At 36.8% G+C, this 20,912-nt stretch overlaps 1 protein-coding gene across 7 annotated transcripts in view; it reads right to left on the bottom strand.

The window, feature by feature from the left end:
* Window positions 1-2,479: 2,479 nt before the first annotated feature.
* ZZZ3 (zinc finger ZZ-type containing 3) overlaps window positions 2,480-20,912 on the bottom strand; it is a 126,598-nt gene continuing 108,165 nt past the window's right edge. For 4 of the 7 annotated variants that reach the window (XM_010380672.2, XM_010380671.2, XM_030913363.1 and 1 more), the window contains 7 exons: window positions 20,580-20,651; window positions 19,156-19,257; window positions 18,365-18,460; window positions 15,578-15,730; window positions 8,288-8,422; window positions 6,097-6,197; window positions 4,520-5,800 (listed from right to left, as the gene is read on the bottom strand). In XM_010380672.2, coding sequence (XP_010378974.1) covers window positions 5,656-5,800; window positions 6,097-6,197; window positions 8,288-8,422; window positions 15,578-15,730; window positions 18,365-18,460; window positions 19,156-19,257; window positions 20,580-20,651 — 804 coding nt within the window. In that variant the 3' untranslated portion in view covers window positions 4,520-5,655. Of the gene's footprint in view, window positions 5,801-6,096; window positions 6,198-8,287; window positions 8,423-15,577; window positions 15,731-18,364; window positions 18,461-19,155; window positions 19,258-20,579; window positions 20,652-20,912 lie in introns of all 7 variants that reach the window. The other 3 variants (XM_030913365.1, XM_030913361.1, XM_030913362.1) reach the window with 2 other exon arrangements.

Consider the following 20,912-nt stretch of genomic DNA (forward strand, 5'->3'; position numbering starts at 1 on the left):
TAACTCTTTTTCTATTTATTTGTAACTCACATCATTCTTGAAAGCATTTGAAGCCTTATTCCAAACAGAATTAGAGGTGAACACAGACATAGTCAAGATTTACGATACGCTTATATGTTTTTAATTTTAGCTATAGATCAGTTTTGAGTTATTACAGAGAGAACTCAATGTATTCACGATACATGGTAACTTTCATATTTCCTTTTTCTCTAGCACTTATTCTGAAACAGAAATGTCAGTGTTTACTAAAGAAGAAATTAAATTTCTTTGGTTACAATTATGTCTCTATTAACAAAAGGGGGCATGTTCCCACAACTCCAACAGTTGTCATATACTTTATTAGTACCCCAAGTTGTCACACTCTCTATCGGGGAGCGTAAGTACTTGAGCAAACTGGGAACAAAAAAAGGTTACAGGAAGAAAATCATCAGTTGTGCCAGAAAACATAAAATGACTCTTTGTAGGGATTAACATTCTTGAAACACATACCATATACTGGCAAACACAGTCCATGCCCAGCACAGCTCTGACTGCATAGGTAAGGAAAATGAGACAGCAGAGGGGCAGAAAGGTCCAGCCATCTTTTACAGGCTCTTACGGCTACAGCTGACAGCCACCTTGAAAAATTTAGCAAGGGTAAATGGCTTTGCCCCTGAAGAGTATCTAGAAGTGCGAATCAACTCTTCTCTAGAACACATTGCTGATTTGAATGGCTTGAAATGATACCACTACTTTAAAGTCCTAAGATTTTAATACTGGAAAAGACCTTAGAGGTCTCTGTCTAGCAAAAGACTTGTGTGTATGTAGAAGACATCAGAACATAATCTAAACTCCTTTACAATGATGTATATTCAAGGCCACATCTGAGCTGGCCTGTGCCCTCTTTGATGCCATCAAGTACTACTCTCCTCTTGCTCATTTGGCTTAAGCTACTCTGGCCATCTTATGTTGCCAGAACAAGCCACGGTCTACTGGCTCAGGGCCTGTGTGCTATTGCTATCCTTCTGCCTCTTCCTACAGATTATTCATGCAGCGAATTCCCTTGCTCCATTCTGGTTTCTATTTGAATTTATCCTGGCCAATAGAGGATTTCTCTGCTTATTCCATCTAAAATGGCAGACTATTCGCCATTCTCCCATTATTATTTTTCTCTGAGCATATTTATCTTCTTAGCATTTATCCCTGCCTGAAATGAATAGTTTTTATTTTACTTACTTATTGCTGGTCTTCTGCATTAGATTATAACCTCCATAAGGACACGGCTTGGTATCTCCAATCCCAAACACAGTAATTACTATTGAGAGCTAACATATTTAACATACTCTCTGCACCTCCAGTTTTCTCACGTATACAATGGAGAACATAATAGTAATGAAACTCACAGAGGAACTGTGAGGATTAAACAAAAGTTAGTAAGACACATGAATCATTTACTAGCTCCTAAGGTGCAATGAAAGGTAGTTCTTTGTAAAAACTTACTGAATGATTCACTTCCACGACTGGGACTAAGACCCAGAATTTTCACTCCAGTGTCTTTTCCATTACCTTTTTTTTTTTTTGAGACAGCATTCTCCCCCAGGCTATTATGCCATGGCACCATCTTGGCTCACCGCAGCCCCAACTTCCCAAGTTCAGGTGATCCCCCAACCTCAGCCTCCCGAGTAGCTAAGACTACAGCCATGCGCCACCATGCCCGGCTAATTTTTTTGTATTTTTAGTAAAGATAGGGTTTTGCCATGTTGCCCAGGCTGGTCTTGAACTCCTGGGCTTAAGCAATCCACCTGCCTCGGCCTCCCAAAGTGTTGGGATTACAGACGTGAGCCACTGTGCCCAGCCCCATTACATTACTCTTAAAAACATGGAAGAGAATCAAGATACTAGGGCCCTACAGAGAACCAAAACCACCTCTGCCACCCAGTGTTGAACCACAGCCTTCGGGTAAGACAGAATCCAATTCCCCCGTCCTCTCACATCACTGTCAAGATGACCTTCTGATGCAAGGCCTCTAAGGATCTCACAGACACACTCAGTAATAGGTGGTGTCTCTTAAGTTCCTGGAGAAAAAAAATGTAAACTCACCAAAATGTTGGTCATACAACCAACACATATTTATTATCGATTAAATGCCAGGCCCTAGAGATACAGACAGACATGGATGGTCTCTGTTCTCATGGAGCTAAATGTATGATAACTCTGAAAAGTCTAGTTAACTAGCTACATGAACTGTAGAAAAAAAAGTTGTATCTTTTTTCTGGGATCACATAAATAGAAGAACACTTTTCATCAAGAAATAAAAACAGTTTACAGCCTGAACAGGACAATGTCTTCATAAGCTTGTGGAAGAACCTACTGAAATCTGAAGACTCCCAATCCCATCCAGTGCATCCACAGATGAACAACAGGCTTCAAACTTCATTATCCACAATAAGAAATAGTTTTATATAGCACACAACACTTATATATATGATTGAAAAAGACATTTCACAAAACTATCTTTATTACATGTGATGTACCATTTTCTCTATTTCATTTTTTTAAATGTTCCTCATACCTAGTAAATTTTTGTGTTCTGTGAATTAATTTAAACAAAAAGGGGAAGGGGGGAAAACAGACAAGGCATACTATTAGGTTAAGTGAGAAGCACCCAACATGCATAGAAGAAAATCCTACCCGAGGCAGGAAACACAAGCTGTAGTCCCAGCTTTGCCTGAGACTTTGCAAGCCTGGACATATGCTCAGGTCTGTACTCTTAGAAAGCACACGACATCAGGAAAACAGAATGTAAGGCAACACCTGCACACCTCCACTCCTAACACCTAGTGTTGCCTGACACAAGGGGAAATTCCTGCTCAGGAAACAGGGTAGTAAGGCAGACGCTGACTCTGAAGTAATCTGTCTAGGTTAAAATTCAAGCATCACCGCTTTACTAACTATATGACCTTGGGCAGGTTAGTTAACTTCTCTCTGGCTAGATTTCCTCATATGACAACAGGATAATAAATGAACCTGCCTCATAGAGTTAAGAATTAGTTATTATATGCTTGCTTGGCACATAGTAAACACTGTATCAGTGTTTTCTGTTATTATTATGCATCACACAAAAGGAAACCTCCTCTGCCTAAACCTTACAGCAATGGTTTTAGATATTAAAAGTTTCTTAAGATGTGCAAATAACTTGAGCACAATATATCAGGAAATAGATCTTATCTACTGAATACCACTGAATAAGCAATGCTTTAGCAAGTAGGTCTTTTACAGTCTGTTTTAGCTTTCAGTCCAATAATTCTCTGTAGGCAAATGGTGGCCTACTGGCAAATGACAGCTCTGCCCATTATTCCTCCAACTCTCAAATTAAAACAACAACAAAACACTACCTACTACTATCCGAACTTCGGGCCTTTTAAAACCATGGGGGCTATTTGCTTGGAGCTGAAAAATGCAAAACAAACACACCTTCTGCTCAAGCGAAAAATCCTCTTTATTACTCAAAAATTTCAAAAAATGTTTGCCCTTGAAAAATGCATTCAAGTGGTTTGTCTATTCCATTTATATAACAATTGTATCACTCATAGCCCTCTTCCAAAGCATACATCATACTTTATGGAATTTTTGAATGGATCCGAATGGCTTTCCAAAACTAACTGGTATTATTTCTACACAAACATAGAAGTTACCATCAAGTGTTACTATCTTGTCTAATTACAAGTTGAAAGCAGATCTTCTGGCATATTCACAAACCATTTAATATAAAAATGCCCAGAATGCTAATGATTTCCCTCTTCACCCCACTAATAATTCCAGGGTGAGAAGTTAAGCTCAAGTCCATTTACTTTTCCTTCTGTTATGATATATTATATCTATATCATCAGTGATCTTTAATCAATATATTACTTTAAAATTCTCATATTTCTATATTTAAAATTCTATTACTTTTCTCAATTAAAAAACAATTCAGGGTATGATTTTAGTACCCTGCTATGTACTGAAGAGAACTAGTAAATAATGTTCCCTTGATTTAAAATAGGAAAAAACAGGTGATTCTAAAAATTGGGTCAAATATAACAATCAATCTTAGAATATTTATACTATCTTTTCCTATAGTTAATAATAATTTCTAGGAAACAAGGTGATTTTTCAAAAGCTATCTGTTTAAATACATGGGGGGCTTATTTTCATGAGACAAAACTAGAAAAAAAAAATTTCAACTTTAGTATTCACACCTCAGCATTAATAATTGCCTTTTTCTTTAACCATGGTCTGTGTTTCCTTTTTGTAAGCTAGTTTAATTTAGTGTTTTGGCATACACTGAGTAAAAAACATTACCATCTTTTACAGGGTTGCTTAAGATCACCCTCTTTTCCATAATATATTCCTTATTCTTCATAAATGATGGAAAGAAAACTCTTAAATATGTGAAGCAAACCATTTTTAAAAATACCAATTTCTGGTTTTAACACTGGTTAAAAAAAAAAAAAAAAATCCAAAATCTAACCAAAAGGAAGTCACAACAAACATTCTATAATATAAACAGACAGTATCCACATAGTTTATTTCTCACAGTTCTCCTGACAAATGAACATCATTCAAGAACATACTGTATACACAGATAAGAAGAAACATACAAAATGTTTTAAATGATGCACAACAAAATCCAGCAGTATAAAAGAATGCATGTGAACTCTTGCTCACTGCGCAGACTAAATTTAATCACTTGTTTAAATAGTAATAAAAATACAATCTTTTATGGATCTTGTGCAGACTACAAAAGAGGGAAATTGTTACCATATATATGATTTTTATATTAGGCAGTTTTCTTTGATGAGTTGTACTGACAACTCCAAATACAGAGGCAGAAGGCTGTGTATTTTAAAGGAATTAATGTTGTGAATTAGAGACTTTACACAGTTACTACCACTGGCACTTTTCACCATAGTTTGTACACATCACATGATCATCTTATATAACATTACATTTAAAAAATATATCTGAGTGACAATTTTATAACATTCACACACCATGAGCTGGTTAAGGAAGCAGTGGCACAGTTGCCTCCTGTAGTGCTTCACTGTTGGTAATTAAGGACAATTCATTGTGGTTAAAAGAAATTAGGTATCAATATGATTAAGCAGCTCCAATTTACTAAAGGCCATCAATGACCACCACTGGGACAGTGAGTTCTTTTAAAGTGTATATCCTAGAAGCAAACACCATCATTGGTTAAAACTTTGTCTAAAGAAGTGAGTTTCTGTGCTGAAAACTATTTTCACAAAACTGAAGGCTACTAAACTGTTTTAATATAAATACTTTGTCTTCTCATTATCATATTTATCACCAAGTTCTTTGAAACCTTTGGAATTTACTCTCTCTTTAATGTGTGCTCTCGTTCCATCTCACCCATTTAAGATCACCACCTAAAATGCGGTGGTGAAAAATTCACCAGGGAAACCCTTTGCTCACCAGGAATGTTCAGCTGCTGAACAGTGATCTAGAGCCACAACGGTGCAGAGCTGTACTTGACGAGAACACTCAGGAAGCTCTCATGCTGTGAGTGTCATTTCTGGGAAAGCAGAGAATCTTTCCAAACTGTGCACATAATTAACAATGATACCATTGCTATGTGTTGAAGAGGACTAGTAAATGATGTTCTCTTCCATGTCATCTGTTTGCTGGAAAGTAGTTTGGGTCAAGGTAATTATAACTGGTGCCCTGAGACACACAGTAGTCTCTGTCTAAGAATGTCTCTGACCTATAAATAGGTTCTAATTGGTGATCTTCCTTGTGAATATCTGTTTCATGTAGGCTGCAAAGAAAAAAAGACATATATCATTACAAGGTATTGGATGCATTTTAGTCTGTGTATTACACAGCTTCCTCACAGCTCTCCCTGTTTAAATCCATTAATCTATCAAAATCTCTAATGAAAAGTTACTTGATATGTGGTATGATTACAGGAAAAAATTAATTGCCTAGAACAACAAAGTTTAATTCACTAAGTGTGACTATTAATATTTTCTATGTTTGGAAATCAAATTCACTAATGGCTGAGAAGCTCTTTTCTTGTCTAAGTTGAAGACTGACAATGAAGAAAATACTTACCAGTCTGAACAAGAATCACAGAAATCCAAAGACATTTCTGGAGGACAATCCTGGCAATGCCACCGAACACCCTGGATGGGTTCTATGCCACAGTTATCACACTATAACAGATTCAGAGAGAAAATGTATTAAATTATACTGTTCCACGACCTTTTTTATTTTCCACAAGGAAACATACGATGTGCACATAGACATCTTCTCCTCTCTCTCCATGCACAGGACAGTAATATACCACACAAATGGTTATATGTCAGAGATAATTTCCAGCAAACTAGGTAAAATTCCATCCACTCAACATCAAGGTATGCGTGAGTGAGAGGAACATTATAAGGGATAATCTTCAATCAGCTTAAATTTATTTAAAAATTTTTAAAAGTAAATCATATTCAACTTGGGTGTTTTGTTATTTGTAACCATCTACTTGAAAGGTACCTCAGACCACTGTATGATGACTATGGTTGAGAAACAGAGAGTTAATACTATAGTTAAAACTATCCAAATATGATACAGAATTGTTTTAACAGGTTCTCTTGGCTAACATAAACGCAGGCAACAGTAAAATTCTGTCTAAACTTTTATCTTATTGAGTCGCTCTCCAAAGCCTAAAGACTCCTAATAACCAATGCCCATCAGGTCAAAAAGGCAGATCTGGCTCTTTTTCAGCATGGTGGCATCATGATAGTCCTCAGAGTATTCTGTGCACTTTTGGAAATCAAAAGATATATCATTTCTAGTTTCTTTGATCATCTGGTCAACTATAGTGGCTGACAGACTGGCAAACAAGCCATGGCTGGGTTTTGCAGGAAAATTAGGAGAAGGGAAGCAAGTTTCTTTTTGAAAGGCCAGAGCTGCCAGTTAGGAAAATCTCTAATGGAGAAGTAGGGTCACTGAAAGATCAAGAGGGAAAATCATTTAATAGAGTATGATTACTGCCTACTCTAGAGGATCAAAGGTACAACTTTGTTTTCAATTTGGTTTACCAGTCACAGCACACATCAGTATTTTCCTGTCTACCCACCAACACTACCAAGTTTATGGTCTCCTTATTACTTCCTCCAGTCCAACCAAATCAATTCTAATGCCTCAAGGCTTCTCAAGCTTGCCAATCCTTATTTCCATGGCCACCAGTCAAGTTCAGGACACCCTCATCTTTTGTCTAAATTATCAAAAGAATCTCTAACCGGTTTCCTTGACTCTAGTCTTGCCTTCCTCTAATTAAGTTTCCATACTATGGCCAAAATGATGAGGGGAAAAGCTGGTCAGTTTCAAACCCACTGCTTTCCTAAAGATCATCACCCCCAATAGTTTAAGTAACTAGAATGATCTTTCCAAAACGTAAATTTCATATTACTTTCTGCTTAAAATCATTCAATGGTTCCCCCACAACCTCAGGACAGTGTGAGCTCCTTGGCAAAATTTCCAAGGCGGTGCAAGCAGCCTCTAACTACTTTCTAGTATGTACTCTAGCCACACTCAACTATTTTGTTTAACTTCTCTAAATACCTTATGAGAATGAAAACAGCATAAGGGCAAGAACTGAGTCTGTCTTGTTTACTGCTGAATCTCTAGCACTTAGCAAAGTGCCTGGAACATAATGTGTATTACAAAATTCTGTGGAATAAGTATATGTATTTCTATTAGTCTCTCAATCAGAAAGGGAAAAAAAACCCATTTCTGATCCATGGACAACAGCAACAAAAAAGAGAAACAGCTAAACAAAAGCACCTCACATTTTACCTCAATTGATAGCTACCTGTATGTTTGTCTTCACTCTAGTAAATAATATACTCTTCACATCAGGAACGATGGCACCACTACTTTGTATAAATGAATGGGATAGAAGATAAACTTTTTTCCTACATGCTTAGCAATTCTGGAGTTTAACACTACAGAAACCACTTTAACTCTTATCACCCTTTTAAATTAAATGAATACTCCAGCCTGGCCAACATGGTGAAACCCCATCTCTACTAAAAATACAAAAATTAGCTGGGCGTAGTGGCACACACCTGTAATCCCAGCTACTTGGGTGGCTGAGGCATGAGAATCGCCTGAACCCAGGAGGCAGAGGTTGCGGTGAGCTGAGATCATGCCACTGCACTCTAGCCTGGGCAACAGAGCGAGACTCTGTCTTTAAATAAATAAATAAACAAATAAAATTAAATGAATACTAAAATTAAGTAGAACTTACCTTAAAGCCCACATGTTGCACAAATCCACTTTCAGCTTGCATTTGCTGAAGTTTCTGCTTCTTTAACTTTTTAAACTGTAATAGTTCTTTATATTCAGGTAAATTCCTATACATGATAGGAATACTTTCATCATCCTATCAAAAAATAAAAAATAAAAATGGTTTGGTAATGAAAATGAATTAAGGGTAAGAAATAGTGATACAGAATATTTTTCTACTGATATTTTTCATTTTTAAAATACCTTTTAGTACTCACAGAAAATTAGTGCTGCTATTAGCAGTATTTTCCACTAATGCTTTTGGAGGACTTTTTTAAAAACATAATAGTAATTCTGAATTGTAGCAGACTGCTTCAATGCAGGTAAAAGGGAAGCACGGCCATGATTCTCACCTCTGTTACACACTAGTGCAAACCCAATCCCATCTTTACATTTTCACGGTTACCTGAGTGACTTGTAATCTACTTCTCCCTCATTTAAGGAAGTTTCTCTTCTCCAATCTAACAGATTCTTACATTTGCTCCTGTAAACATGACACTTTCTCAATAACAAACAAACCAATCTCTGCTCGTTTTTTGCTCTGTACTCCCAATGATCAATGTAGAACATTTCTCTCTTACTCAACAGGATGAACTGAGTTACAAAGATGACTATTTACAATAGACTGTAAAAGAAATAAACAGTAAAAACTACATAAATGAATTAAGTAGGCCAGGCGCAGTGGTTCACACCTGTAATCCCAGCACTTTGGGAGGCCGAGGTGGGCAGACCACTTTATGTCAGGAGTTCAAGACCAGTCTGGCCAACATGGCAAAAGCCCGTCACTACTAAAAATACAAAAATTAGCTGGGCATGGTGGCACGCGCCTATAATCCCAGCTACTCGGGAAGCTGAGGCAGGAGAATTGCTTGTACCTGGGAGGTGGAGGTTGCAGTGAGCCAAGACTGTGCCACTGCACTCCAGCCTGGGAGACAGAGCGAGACTCCGTCTCAAAATTTAAAAATTAATATATTAAATTGAAGTATCCCTTAATAAACTGGTCTTCAAGGTATAAAATCTATTTATGATTCCGAACTTTTAGATACATATGTTCAGGACCATCCCCCACCTCCCAATTGACGAGCAGTTTTCTACTCAAAAATGTTAACATGCAAAATTTGTCTATTTAAAATTGCTGACAATACTGTGGTTCATCATCCTAGACAACTTCAAGATGATCACAGATGCCCAACTCGCTATTTCTGGCCTCTAATCTTAGACTGATTCTACTGAAATGATCTTCATCTTCATTCCTTCTCAGAGTCTCCCATTCCAACAGCCATACCTTGGACCTTGCCTTCAACTCTTAAGTGTTTTACATCCAAAATATTAAGCCTAGATTTCCTACCTCCACTGTTATTCCTACTTCTCTCATATTCTCACCCCAAATAATCAGCTTTTTTTTTAACCTCATTGAGATTTCTAATCACTATTCTGCTTCCTATTCTCCCAATTCATTTGTGCTCTGCCACCCAGGATCCATTTCTTTCCTTTGCTACTCATGACTGATCCCATGCTCACTAATTTCCTGAAAGCATCCACAATTCTCTGATCCATGTTCTGTAAATTCCCAATCCTGGACCAGACAAGCCCTACCCCACCCATTCCTCCTGCTACATTAGGTATTAAGTGCTATGTTATTTTACATCAAGAAAACAAAAACTTACACAAAGCAGCCCAAGTCAGAAATCTAAGTGTTATCCTCAGTTTTTCACTCCATCTTATATCGAATGTAACAAATCCTGTCATTTCTTAATACCTTCTACAATCTCTCTCAAATCGGTCCTCTAGTATCCACCCCCTCCTTTGCCCCTACTATTACTTAAAAGTTCCCAATGGTTTCCTGACTATCTACAGCATCAAGTCCAAAGTCTTCAGCTGAGTAAAAGATTCTTTACAATTTCACACTTCATCGATCTTATCTCCCACTTTTTCCTGGTTTTTTTTGCTTTGTTTTGTTTTTGTTTTTGTTTTAAGAGAGGGTTTCTGTCACCCAGACTGGAGTGTAATGGTGGGGTTCTCTGCAACCTTAACCTCCAAAGCTCAAGTGATTCTCCCACCTCAGCCTCCTGAGTAGCTGGGATGACAGGTGCACACCACCAAGCCTGGCTAATTTGTGTGTGTGTGTGTGTGTGTGTGTGTGTGTAGAGATGGGTTTCGTCATGTTGCTCAGGCTGGTCTCAAACTTCTGGGCTCAAGTGATTTGTTCCTCTAGGCCTCACTTATTGCTGGGATTACAGCACAAGCCACTGTGCCTGGCCCCACTATCCATTTCAAATTCTTGTCAACTAAAGATGTTAGATGATTATTACCATCCTGTGTCACCACTGAGAAAGACAACATAAGTAATGCTATACACTAATAAATAAGTGACCCAAATAATTAGATAATATAGTAAGAAATGTCATAATGAAATTTACTTAATTCAGGTATTTTGCAAAGGCAAAGAGTGTAAACACTTCTAATTTTTAAATTTGCATTTAAATGCTAAGGATATGATTAAATGTGATCAGCAAGGCTAAGATTAAGAAAAGTTAAATCACCTCACACCTAGTAGGTGGCTACTACTAAAAACAGAAAACAAAAAATAACCAATGTTGGCAAAGATGTAAATAAACTGGAATCCTTGTGTACTGCTGGTGAGAATGTAAATAGTACAGCTCCTATGGAAAACAGTATATGGTGGTTCCTCAAAAAGTTTAACATAAAATTACCATACAATCTAGCAATTCTACTTCCCAAAAGAACTGAAAGCAGGATATTTGCATACCCATGTTCACAGTAGCATTATTCACAACAGCCAAAAGGTGGAAGCAACCCAAGTATCCATCAACAAATGAACGGATAAACAAAATGTGGTACACAATGGAATACAATGCAGCCTTAAAAAGGAAATTGTGATACATGCTACAAAATGGATGAACCTTGAAGAGCATATGCTGGGTGAAACAAGCCAGTCACAAAAAGGACAAATACTGTATGCTTCCACTTATTTGAGGAATGCAGAGTAGTCAAATTTATAGATACAGAAAGCAGAATAATGATTGCCAGAGGCTAGAAAGAGGGGTGTTGGGGAGATGTTTAATAGGTACAGAGTTTCAGTCAGGTAAGCTGAGAGTTCTGGAGACTGGCTGCACAATAATGTGACTGTACATAGCACTGCTGAACTCTATACTATAAAAATGGTGAGGACGGTAAATTTCATGTTATGTGTATTTTACCATAATTAAAACAAAATTTTTTAAACCTCATAGATTTCCTAATCATTATCACTTTAAACTTACTTAAAGGAGACTAATATCAAATGGAGCTAAAACTGTATACAGATTTTGAGCCACAGAGTAAATAACATATAAATAATTGTTCCAGCTATTGCTTTTTGAAAAGATAAACTAAAATCTATAAATTTTTCCACAAGATGCTTCATAAATAAACATTTTGAGTAGCTATTTTAAAGTGATCAAATAATTTTAACTGGCACTCATTTTTAAATAAATAAACTCAACAACAAAAATTACATCAAATCCAATCCACTCTACTGTATTTTGCCAATTTGTCAAACTGTACCTTTGGGTTTTGTTTTTTTTGTGGGTTTTTCTGAGGGTTTTGGGTTTTTTTGTTTTGTTTTGTTTTCTGAGACAGAATCTCACTCTATCCCCCAGGCTGGCGTGCAGTGGCACAATCTCGGCTCACTGCAAACCTCTGCCTCCTGGGTTCAAGCGATCCTCCTGCCTCGGCCTCCCAAGTAGCTGGGACTACAAGCATGCGCCACCATGCCCAGCTAATTTTTGTATTTTTAGTAGAGACGGGGTTTCACCATGTTAGCCAGGTTGGTCTCCAACACTTGACCTCATGATCTGCCCACCTCAGCCTCCTGAAGTGCTGGATGACAGGTGTGAGACACCGTGCCTGGCCTTTTTTTTTTTTTTAAAAGACAGAGTCTCCCTCTGTCGCCCAGGCTGGAATGCAGTGGCATCATCCAGGTTCACTGCAGGCCCAATCTTCCAGGCTCAAGTAATCCTCCCATCTCAGCCTCTTGAGTAGATGGGAGTTCAGGAATGCACCACCATGCCAGGCTAAAAATTTTTTCTTTTTTCTTTTTTGTAGAGATGGGGTCTCAATATGTTGCCCAGGCTGGTCCTGAACTCCAAGGCTCAAGTGATCCTCCTGCCTCAGCTTCCAACGGTACTAGGACTACAGTTGTGAGCCACCACGCCTAGCCAAATAGTACTTCTTTTAAGTACTCCACCACCACTCCTCATCTGGCCAACTTTTATCCATACTTCAAGTACCATCTTCACTGTCACCCTCTCAGGTCTTCCCCTGAAACTCTCAATCTAAATTAAGTACCTCTTAAATAATTATGTTAGCATCTATTTTTCCTTTGAAGCACTTTTTAATTTATTTTTTTGGAGATGGAGCTTTTGCTCCTGTTGCCCAGACTGGAGTGCAGAGCCGCAATCCCAGCTACTGGCAACCTCCACCTCCCAGGTTCAGGCAATTCTCCCGCCTCAGCCTCCTGAGTAGCTGAGATTACAGGCACGCGCCACTATGCCCGGCTAATTTTTGTTTTGTTTTGTTTTTTTAGTAGAGACAAAGTTTTACCATGTTGGCCAGGCTGGTCTTGAACTCCTGACCTCAGGTGATCTGCCCGCCTCAGCCTCCCAAAGTGCTGGGATTACAGGCGTGAGCCACAGTGCCTGGTCTGAAGCACTTCTTTAAATGTGTGATTTACTGATGTGATTACACATTTATCTTCTCCCACAAGACTAAAATTTATGAGCACAAAGATCAGACATATTTTGTTCATAACTATGTATTTAACCCCTAGCAAAGCCTAATAGTAAATTTAAATAAACATTTCTCAGATGTACAAATCTAATCATCACAAAGTATGAAATTATACATAAATGCTAATGTTTAAGACAGCAGATATTAGTCATTTTTCAAAAGGCAAGTTTAAAAGGAAATTAAAAAATTTTTATGAATACAGAAGGTGGTTTGATATCAAAGTATACAATCAGTATTTGATTAATCTAGCTATAGAACAAAGGATCTTACTTTTTATTTGATAACTTTTCATTAAAATATCCTTTTCCAATTCTATATAATCAGACTATTAAGGAAGATATAGGGTAATGTTTATGTCCTTTAATCAAGGAATCAGAATCAGGTTAAGTATTGAGAAAATAATTTCAGGAATAGTAAAATAATAAAAAATATTAATAGCAACAAACAGAAACCCCCATATATGTAAAGTAAATAAAGTGAATTAACCTAAATTAATATTCAACCATGGCAACAACTGAGAGGAATTATTTATTCCAAGATAATTTAAAAACCAATTTGACTTTACTTCTGTAGAGGGATATATATATAAAAGACAAAATAAAGAACTGAAAAACAAACTGTTTTCAGGAACTGTATTAATAGTAGTGTTGGTTATTAATATATTCTGAGATTGTTCTGAGCAGTGTGAGACAAAGGAAGTAAGTATTACATTGATGTCATTGAGAACTGTGACTTTTAACCTGGAGAAAGGAGATACATATTTAAGATCAATTAGGGTAGATAAAAGTCCTAGAGTTCTTAAATTGAATTTGAAATTAAAATATGAACTTAATGATGTCTTTCATCCTTAAATAAAATAAAAATGTATCGTATTTCCCAGCTCTGTCCATTAACAGGCCTAGAAACAATGATGAACCCAGCAGCAAGTAACATTACTACAGTCAGGATATAGTCTTTAAATACCATTTCCCAGTAAAAAGAACTGACTCTGGGTCTGAGTCAGGAAATATACAAGATGAGCCTGGATTTTCCTTGTTAAAATGGGTATTAAAGAAGCTATTAAACACTATTAAGAGTCTTATCAGAAGAACTTAGAAGCCAACTTAAAGAGGCTACAACTAACCAAAGATGGGCCAGTTTGAACACTAACAAAGGCAGTGACAGAAATGAACTGAAATACATTAAATACATTTACGGCCAATAGTTTATAAGAATACAAAAAATTTTTAAACCTCATTGGTCATCTTTGAAGGATATGAGAAAATGAACTCATTATTTTAAAAACCAGAAAATAGGTCAGGCATGGTGGCTCATGCCTACAATCTCAGCACTTTGGGAGGCCGAGGCAGGCGGATGATGAGGTCAGGAGATCGAGACCATCCTGGCCAACATGGTGAACCCCCGCCTCTACTGAAAATACAAAAATTAGCTGGGCATGGTGGCACATGCCTGTAGTCTCAGCTACTCAGGAGGCTGAGGCAGGAGAATCATTTGAACCTGGGAGGCAGAGGCTGCAGCGAGCCGAGATCGCACCACTGCACTCCAGCCTGAGCGACAGAGCGAGACTTTGTCTAAAAAAAAGAAAAAGAAAAAGAAAATAAAGGGAGAATCGAGCAATTATCCGACCTTTTCTATATGTACCTCAGAGTAACCAAATAGTTGACTGGGGGGCAGGGAGATTACTTTATAGAATAGTCCATCAAGTAAATGAAAAAATGATAGCATAATCACTATTCTGTAACATCTAATGAATTAATCAATCTAGGCAATGATCAGTGGCTGTTATGCCAAAAAAAGAGACAACCAGGCTGACAAAAGTAAACTTGAAGTAGTCCTGCCCACCCTAACAAACAAATACATCTGAATCTCATCAATGCTCTTAAACTACTATGAATTTACAGGAAGTTCAGAAAACAGAGGAACAGATTAAATGACAACAAGAAGATGTAATCAATAAAATCCATATTAGAAAATTCTATAGGACAGATGAACCAGTTCTTCAACAAAAACATTGTGAGAGGGAAAAAAGGAAAGTGAAAGAGGGAGAATGAACCTATTGTGACTTATGGGCTTTATTTGGATCCAAACTCGAACAAATTAGAAAAAAAATCATGAACGGTGACTATACATTTACCTATATAACAAATTACCTTTTATAAATATGAAAGTTATGTTGTGTAGTATCTGGGACTTGCTCCCAAATAATCCAGAGCAGAGTTGAGGTGGGTAGGGAGGGAGTAGAGATTAAAATAAGGTAGCCTCAGGTTGGTAATTGTTAAGGTTCATTATACTATTCTATTTTTGTATGTTTGAAATTTTCCTCACAAAAGCACATTACTTAAAAACTATACATGTGACTTGTTCATTAAAAGAAACCAACATTCTCTGAAGAGTGGAATACTTAGAAAATCCTACTCTCTTCTATACCTTGATGTGTATAATAACTAAATAGGTAACTTACTGATGCATCTTCAACAGCAGTGTTCATGTGGCTATGAAAACAAGATCGGTCATCATCTTCATCCATATACACTGGTGGTTCATGGGAAGTCATGAAAGTGGAAGGCTTAAAGAGATGCTTATTAAGAGGGTGCTGTCGTCTGCTTGTTGAAGACTAAATAAGAAAACAAATTTTTAATTGGGACAGTGAAAAATCATTACAAGAATCAAAAATATAAAAAATACAATGTTACTTCCAACAAGTCTATCAGAAGAATTTCACTCTATCTTTTAGCATACTTTTATGTTGTTGCTTTCTCTATGCTTTCTGTGTTTTTAAGCATAACTAGCCTTAAAAAAATTTCTTTTAAATGTAGGGGAAATACTCCAACAATGGTAAAATGAACCACATGCTCAGTATCTAGCTTGTATTTGTATCCCCAGCATTTATCATACTCTTGGCAGTCAAATGCTTGCTGCACTGAACTCTTATGATAATCTTACAGAAGATCAGAGAGGATGAAGTGGCCTATGCCAGGAATAAAACTACCCAATAAAAGGAAAATTTCTATAACATTATGAATATCTGAAAATACTTATCTAACATTGATTGGCTGCTTATTCTATGCCAGGGGTGTCCAATCTTTGGCTTCCCTGGGCTACATTAGAAGAAGAATTGTCTTGGGCCACACATAAAATACACTAACACTAAAAAAAAAGAAGAAACTCTTGCAATGTTTTAAGAAAGTTTATCAATCTGTGCTGGGCCACATTCAAAGCTGCCCTGGGCCACAGGTGGTACGTGGGCCATGGGTTGGACAAGCTTGCTCTATGCCAATGTCATTTAATCCTTACAACATTCTGATAAAGTAGTTATCATCACCTCTAATTTAAAGTTAAGAAAACTGAGGACAGGGAGGTTAGGTTTCTTGTTCAGTGTGTCGCAGCTAGATAGTGGTAGAACAAGGATTATAAACTAGGCCTGTGTGGTGCCCAAATTCTCACTTTCTACCACTATGCTGCCTGCTTGTCTTGATCAATAGCACAGTCACAAAGAACACCCTTAGCTACATGGAGAACCATCATTTCACCTGTTTCCAAATTTAAACTTTAACCATGGCAAGCAATCATTGTAAATATAGCTGTACTAGATCTTCACAGCCAAAATACAGTACACCTAAGGGAAAAAAACACATGTAGGTTCTCCAGTATTCCTTTTGTTATCATTATCCAGTGTTAACTATGAAAACATATGGTTACAACACATCTATAACGTTAGCTTAGAAATTAACCATGAAAATTAGAACTCTTACATTAAACACTGATTAACGTAAGGTTCCGATATGCCACAGTTATAGGATGAACTCTACATATCTAACACAGGTTATGCTATATTTGGTGGAAAATCCAAAACATTTAAAACAATTGGCAAATTAAAACAAGCTTCCAAAGCTTGGTTAAAAAAAATTTTTTTTTTAATTTGTAAAACATGAAACTGTATAGACAATATTCTTAATGTAAAATTACATTAAATAGCTTCAGTATGGAAGGGTAACAGCACTAGATATACTCTTAGCTTCTCTTTACGAGAAAGATGGTTGTGGTGGGGAGGGGAAAGTACCAGGATAACTTACTAAGGAAACTTAAAACAGCCAATTAGGTGTCTTTATTTTTTGCTATTACAAGAAACTGGCTTTTTTTTTTTTTTTTGAGATGGAATCTCCCTCTGTCACCAATGCTGGAGTGCAGTGATGCAATCTCGACTCACTACAACCTCCACCTCCCAGGTTCAAGTGATTCTTCTGCCTCAGCCTCCCGAGTAGCTGGGACTGCAGGCACGCGCCACCATGCCCAGCTAATTTTTGTATTCTTAGTAGAGATGAGGTTTCACCATATTGGTCAGGCTGGTCCTGACCTCATGATCTACTGAACTCAGCCTCCCATAGTGCTGGGATTACAGGCCACCATGCCAGGCCGAAACTGGCCACATTTTAATGTAGTATCCTGTTTGGGAAAGAAACAGTAGCTTCTCCACCGTAGAAGGCAACAGAGAATAGTAGAAAAAGCATGGCACCAGAATGAGAGAGAATCAGTGGTTCCCAGACTTAGCAGCTAAGTGACCAGATAATTCACTCAACATACCCGAGGGCCCAGTTTCCTTATCTAATAAAAAGTTTTAGAACAGTAGAGTCTGGCTCAGAGCCCTCAATATAACAGCTATTAATATTATGTCAGTAAAGTGAAGATGATAAGACTATTTATACTTCAAGAATTGTAGTAAGGATTAAATAAAATATTTTATTTTTTTAAAGACATGGGACCTCGCTATGTTGCCTAAGTTGGACTCGAACTCCTGGCCTCAAGTGCTCCTCATGCCTCAGCCTCCCAAGTAGCTGGGGCAACAGGTGCACACCACTGTGCCTGGCTTTAGAATATAATAAACCTTTCTATTCTTGGATTTATATAGCATTATCTACAAAACAGAAATTGATTGTATTTATTAAATAATCAAATAGCCTAAAAACGTTACCCTCACAAAGCCCTTTCTAACATATTTTGAATCTAAAATCTTTCAAGTAGCACTCATTCATATTACTCCTAAGAATGAAGAATCATTAAAGCTCACAGAATTTCACTGAGTAGCAATAATAGAGTCCTTACCCTGCGTTTATGCACAATATAAGGAAATGCTTAGAATGAACAGAAGTTTTAAAATACAGCAACACTATTCTGTCAAATGTGTACATTTTTACATAGTCATTCTTACTTTAATAAATTTAATCTACAGTTTACTTTTATGTTCTTTTACCTTTTTGGAGTATATATATAAGTTTGGTGTTCTGCCTGGTACTGGAATGCCAGCTTTCGTTAGCTTTATGAAATACTTCTGTACTCGGCTGGCAACCTAAAGAAACATGACAAGTCTCTTAACACAATGAGATGACGTACAATACCTGAGTTGTTTTTAAAAATTAAAACATACATGAGTATCTAATGAATGCTAAGAATTCAATACTCATCATGAATCTAAAAATAACAATAAACTGTCACCAAATACACATATATTTTAAAATCTAGGCCAAACAAAAATTATTCAAGTAAATTTAAATTTGATTCTAAAGCTAAACACATATTTCAACTTATGAACACTTACCTCTGTAGTACAAAAACACATCTATTAATATAGATGGGAATATGATGGAGTAAACTGCAAGATACATTTTTAGAAAGACAACCAGGGAATACTAAGGCAATGAAACAAATCTGTTTGCACAGTATAACCAAAAAGTTTACAATTAGTATACTTAGTAAGCAATCAAGAGAAACTAAGCCCATTATATGTTCATTTTTTAATACTTCGTAATGATCCAAAGCAGAAGTATCTCAAGTTACTTGTTTCTGAAATCAACAAAAATATATACAATTAAAACACACACACACACACACACACACACACACACACACACACACACACACACATATACTACAGCACTCTGTAGCTGAAAGTGTTATGGCAGATCGCCCAATGTCAGCATTATTCTCCTTTATTAAAAAACTACCAAAAGCATGCCAGCAATCTGCAGTCATCTCCTCAATTACCTGTTTTGCTGTCCTGTTGCCCAATTCATCTGCTATCTTCTGCCACCGTCGAGATTCTACTTCTTCAGGAGGGTATTTGATGAGTAGCTGTTCCAGTTTTTTCTAAACCATACCCAAGACCAAATTTAAGAAAATATGTATTTAATTTTAAATACTGTATTTCTAAATAAATACATTCACATTTCATTTCCAAGTGTAATACTCTCTCCCATCTTTGGGGGTTACATTATTAGAAACCCTCATGGTAGGAAAAATTTCTAGTTAGAAACTTAAGACTTCACAGGGAACAATGAAATTAGAGAATAAACTTATGAAAAAGAGTTTACAAAAGTTTTCTATTCACGTAAGTAAAAAGATCTCATAAGAAAACAGAAAATAAGTAAACAAATTGGTAGATTACAAATTTTAGTGATTTCCACTGACCATCTTTTCTTACTGGACTATGTCTTTCCCCTTATAGTTTTAACAAAAACGTGTAAATTCACTTAAATTTCAACTATTAAAAGAAGCTTTTCCTTCTTTTGTGTGGTCCTTTATTCAAATATTTGATTTTAATATTCCTTCTTGTCTCCTATATCTTCTCATAGTTGCAGAAGATGCAGAAAAATCTGGATGCTTGAAATAAATAAAGATTTCCCAAAGCTTTTTATAAACTGCTAAACATATAGCTGTGGGGTTAATAACCATATGAGACAAAGATGTGCCTCAAACTTCACCCACTAACAACCCTAGCCAGTAGCCAAAAACAATGTTAGCTGTATGCCAACGCTGACTGGCTTCCTCATCTCCCTTCAACAACAAAAACAAGAATGCACTTTGAAGCTCAGTTTTACTGGCCCCAGGTTTTTCTCTCTCCCAAAGCTACATTACAGAAACATCTATTTTATTCCATCCACTTCTACTGCCCTCTCAAAACCCAGGTTCCTTCTTTTAAAATTATCCCCAAATTCTCAAAATCCAAAATTCTTGAAGTATGCAAAAAGGTATACAAAAATAAGCCTAAATATTTAAAACTCATGGTTAACAGGTATCACAAACAACAATATACACCTGACTCAAAATATAGACTCTTTTCTTTTTGAGATAGACTCTCACTCTGTTGCCCAGCCTGGAGTGCAGTGGCACGATCCTGGCTCAACACAACCTCTGCCTCCTGTGTTCAAGCAATTCTCCCGCCTCAGCCTCCCGAGTAGCTGGGATTATATATGCACAGGCCATCACGCCCAACTAATTTCTGTATTTTTAGTAGAGACAGGGTTTCACCATGTTGGCCAGGTTGGTCTTGAACTCCTGACTTCAAGTGATCCACCCACATCAGCCTCACAAAGTGCTGGGATTACAGGCGTAAGCCTCATAATACTGACTCTAATGTTAACTGTTTACTTTTATTTTTTAAGCCTACACAATTTTGAAATATCTATTACCTGTTCTTCAACAGTCCACAATTGGTTAAATGTTTCAGGTTTGGTATCATCACACAGGCGTCCTCTTATCATCTGCACGTAAGACAAGGCTTTTGTCAGAGAGAAAATAACAACATCTAACCTGTGATATAGCCAAATAAACACACAAATTGTGGAATTTTTAAATTAATTTTGAAATATTTGAGTAAATTTTTTTTAATGTATATGCTTTTTGTTTTTACTGTTTACAAAATGTCTTCACATTATTTTATTTCGTTTGGTTTTATACTCCCAGCAATACTGTGAAAGACATAATAGTACTGTAACTTCATGTTTTAAAAAAGGAAAAGGAAA

The sequence above is a fragment of the Rhinopithecus roxellana genome, chromosome 12 (genome assembly GCF_007565055.1).
Source record: "Rhinopithecus roxellana isolate Shanxi Qingling chromosome 12, ASM756505v1, whole genome shotgun sequence".
Classification (NCBI taxonomy): Eukaryota; Metazoa; Chordata; class Mammalia; order Primates; family Cercopithecidae; genus Rhinopithecus; species Rhinopithecus roxellana.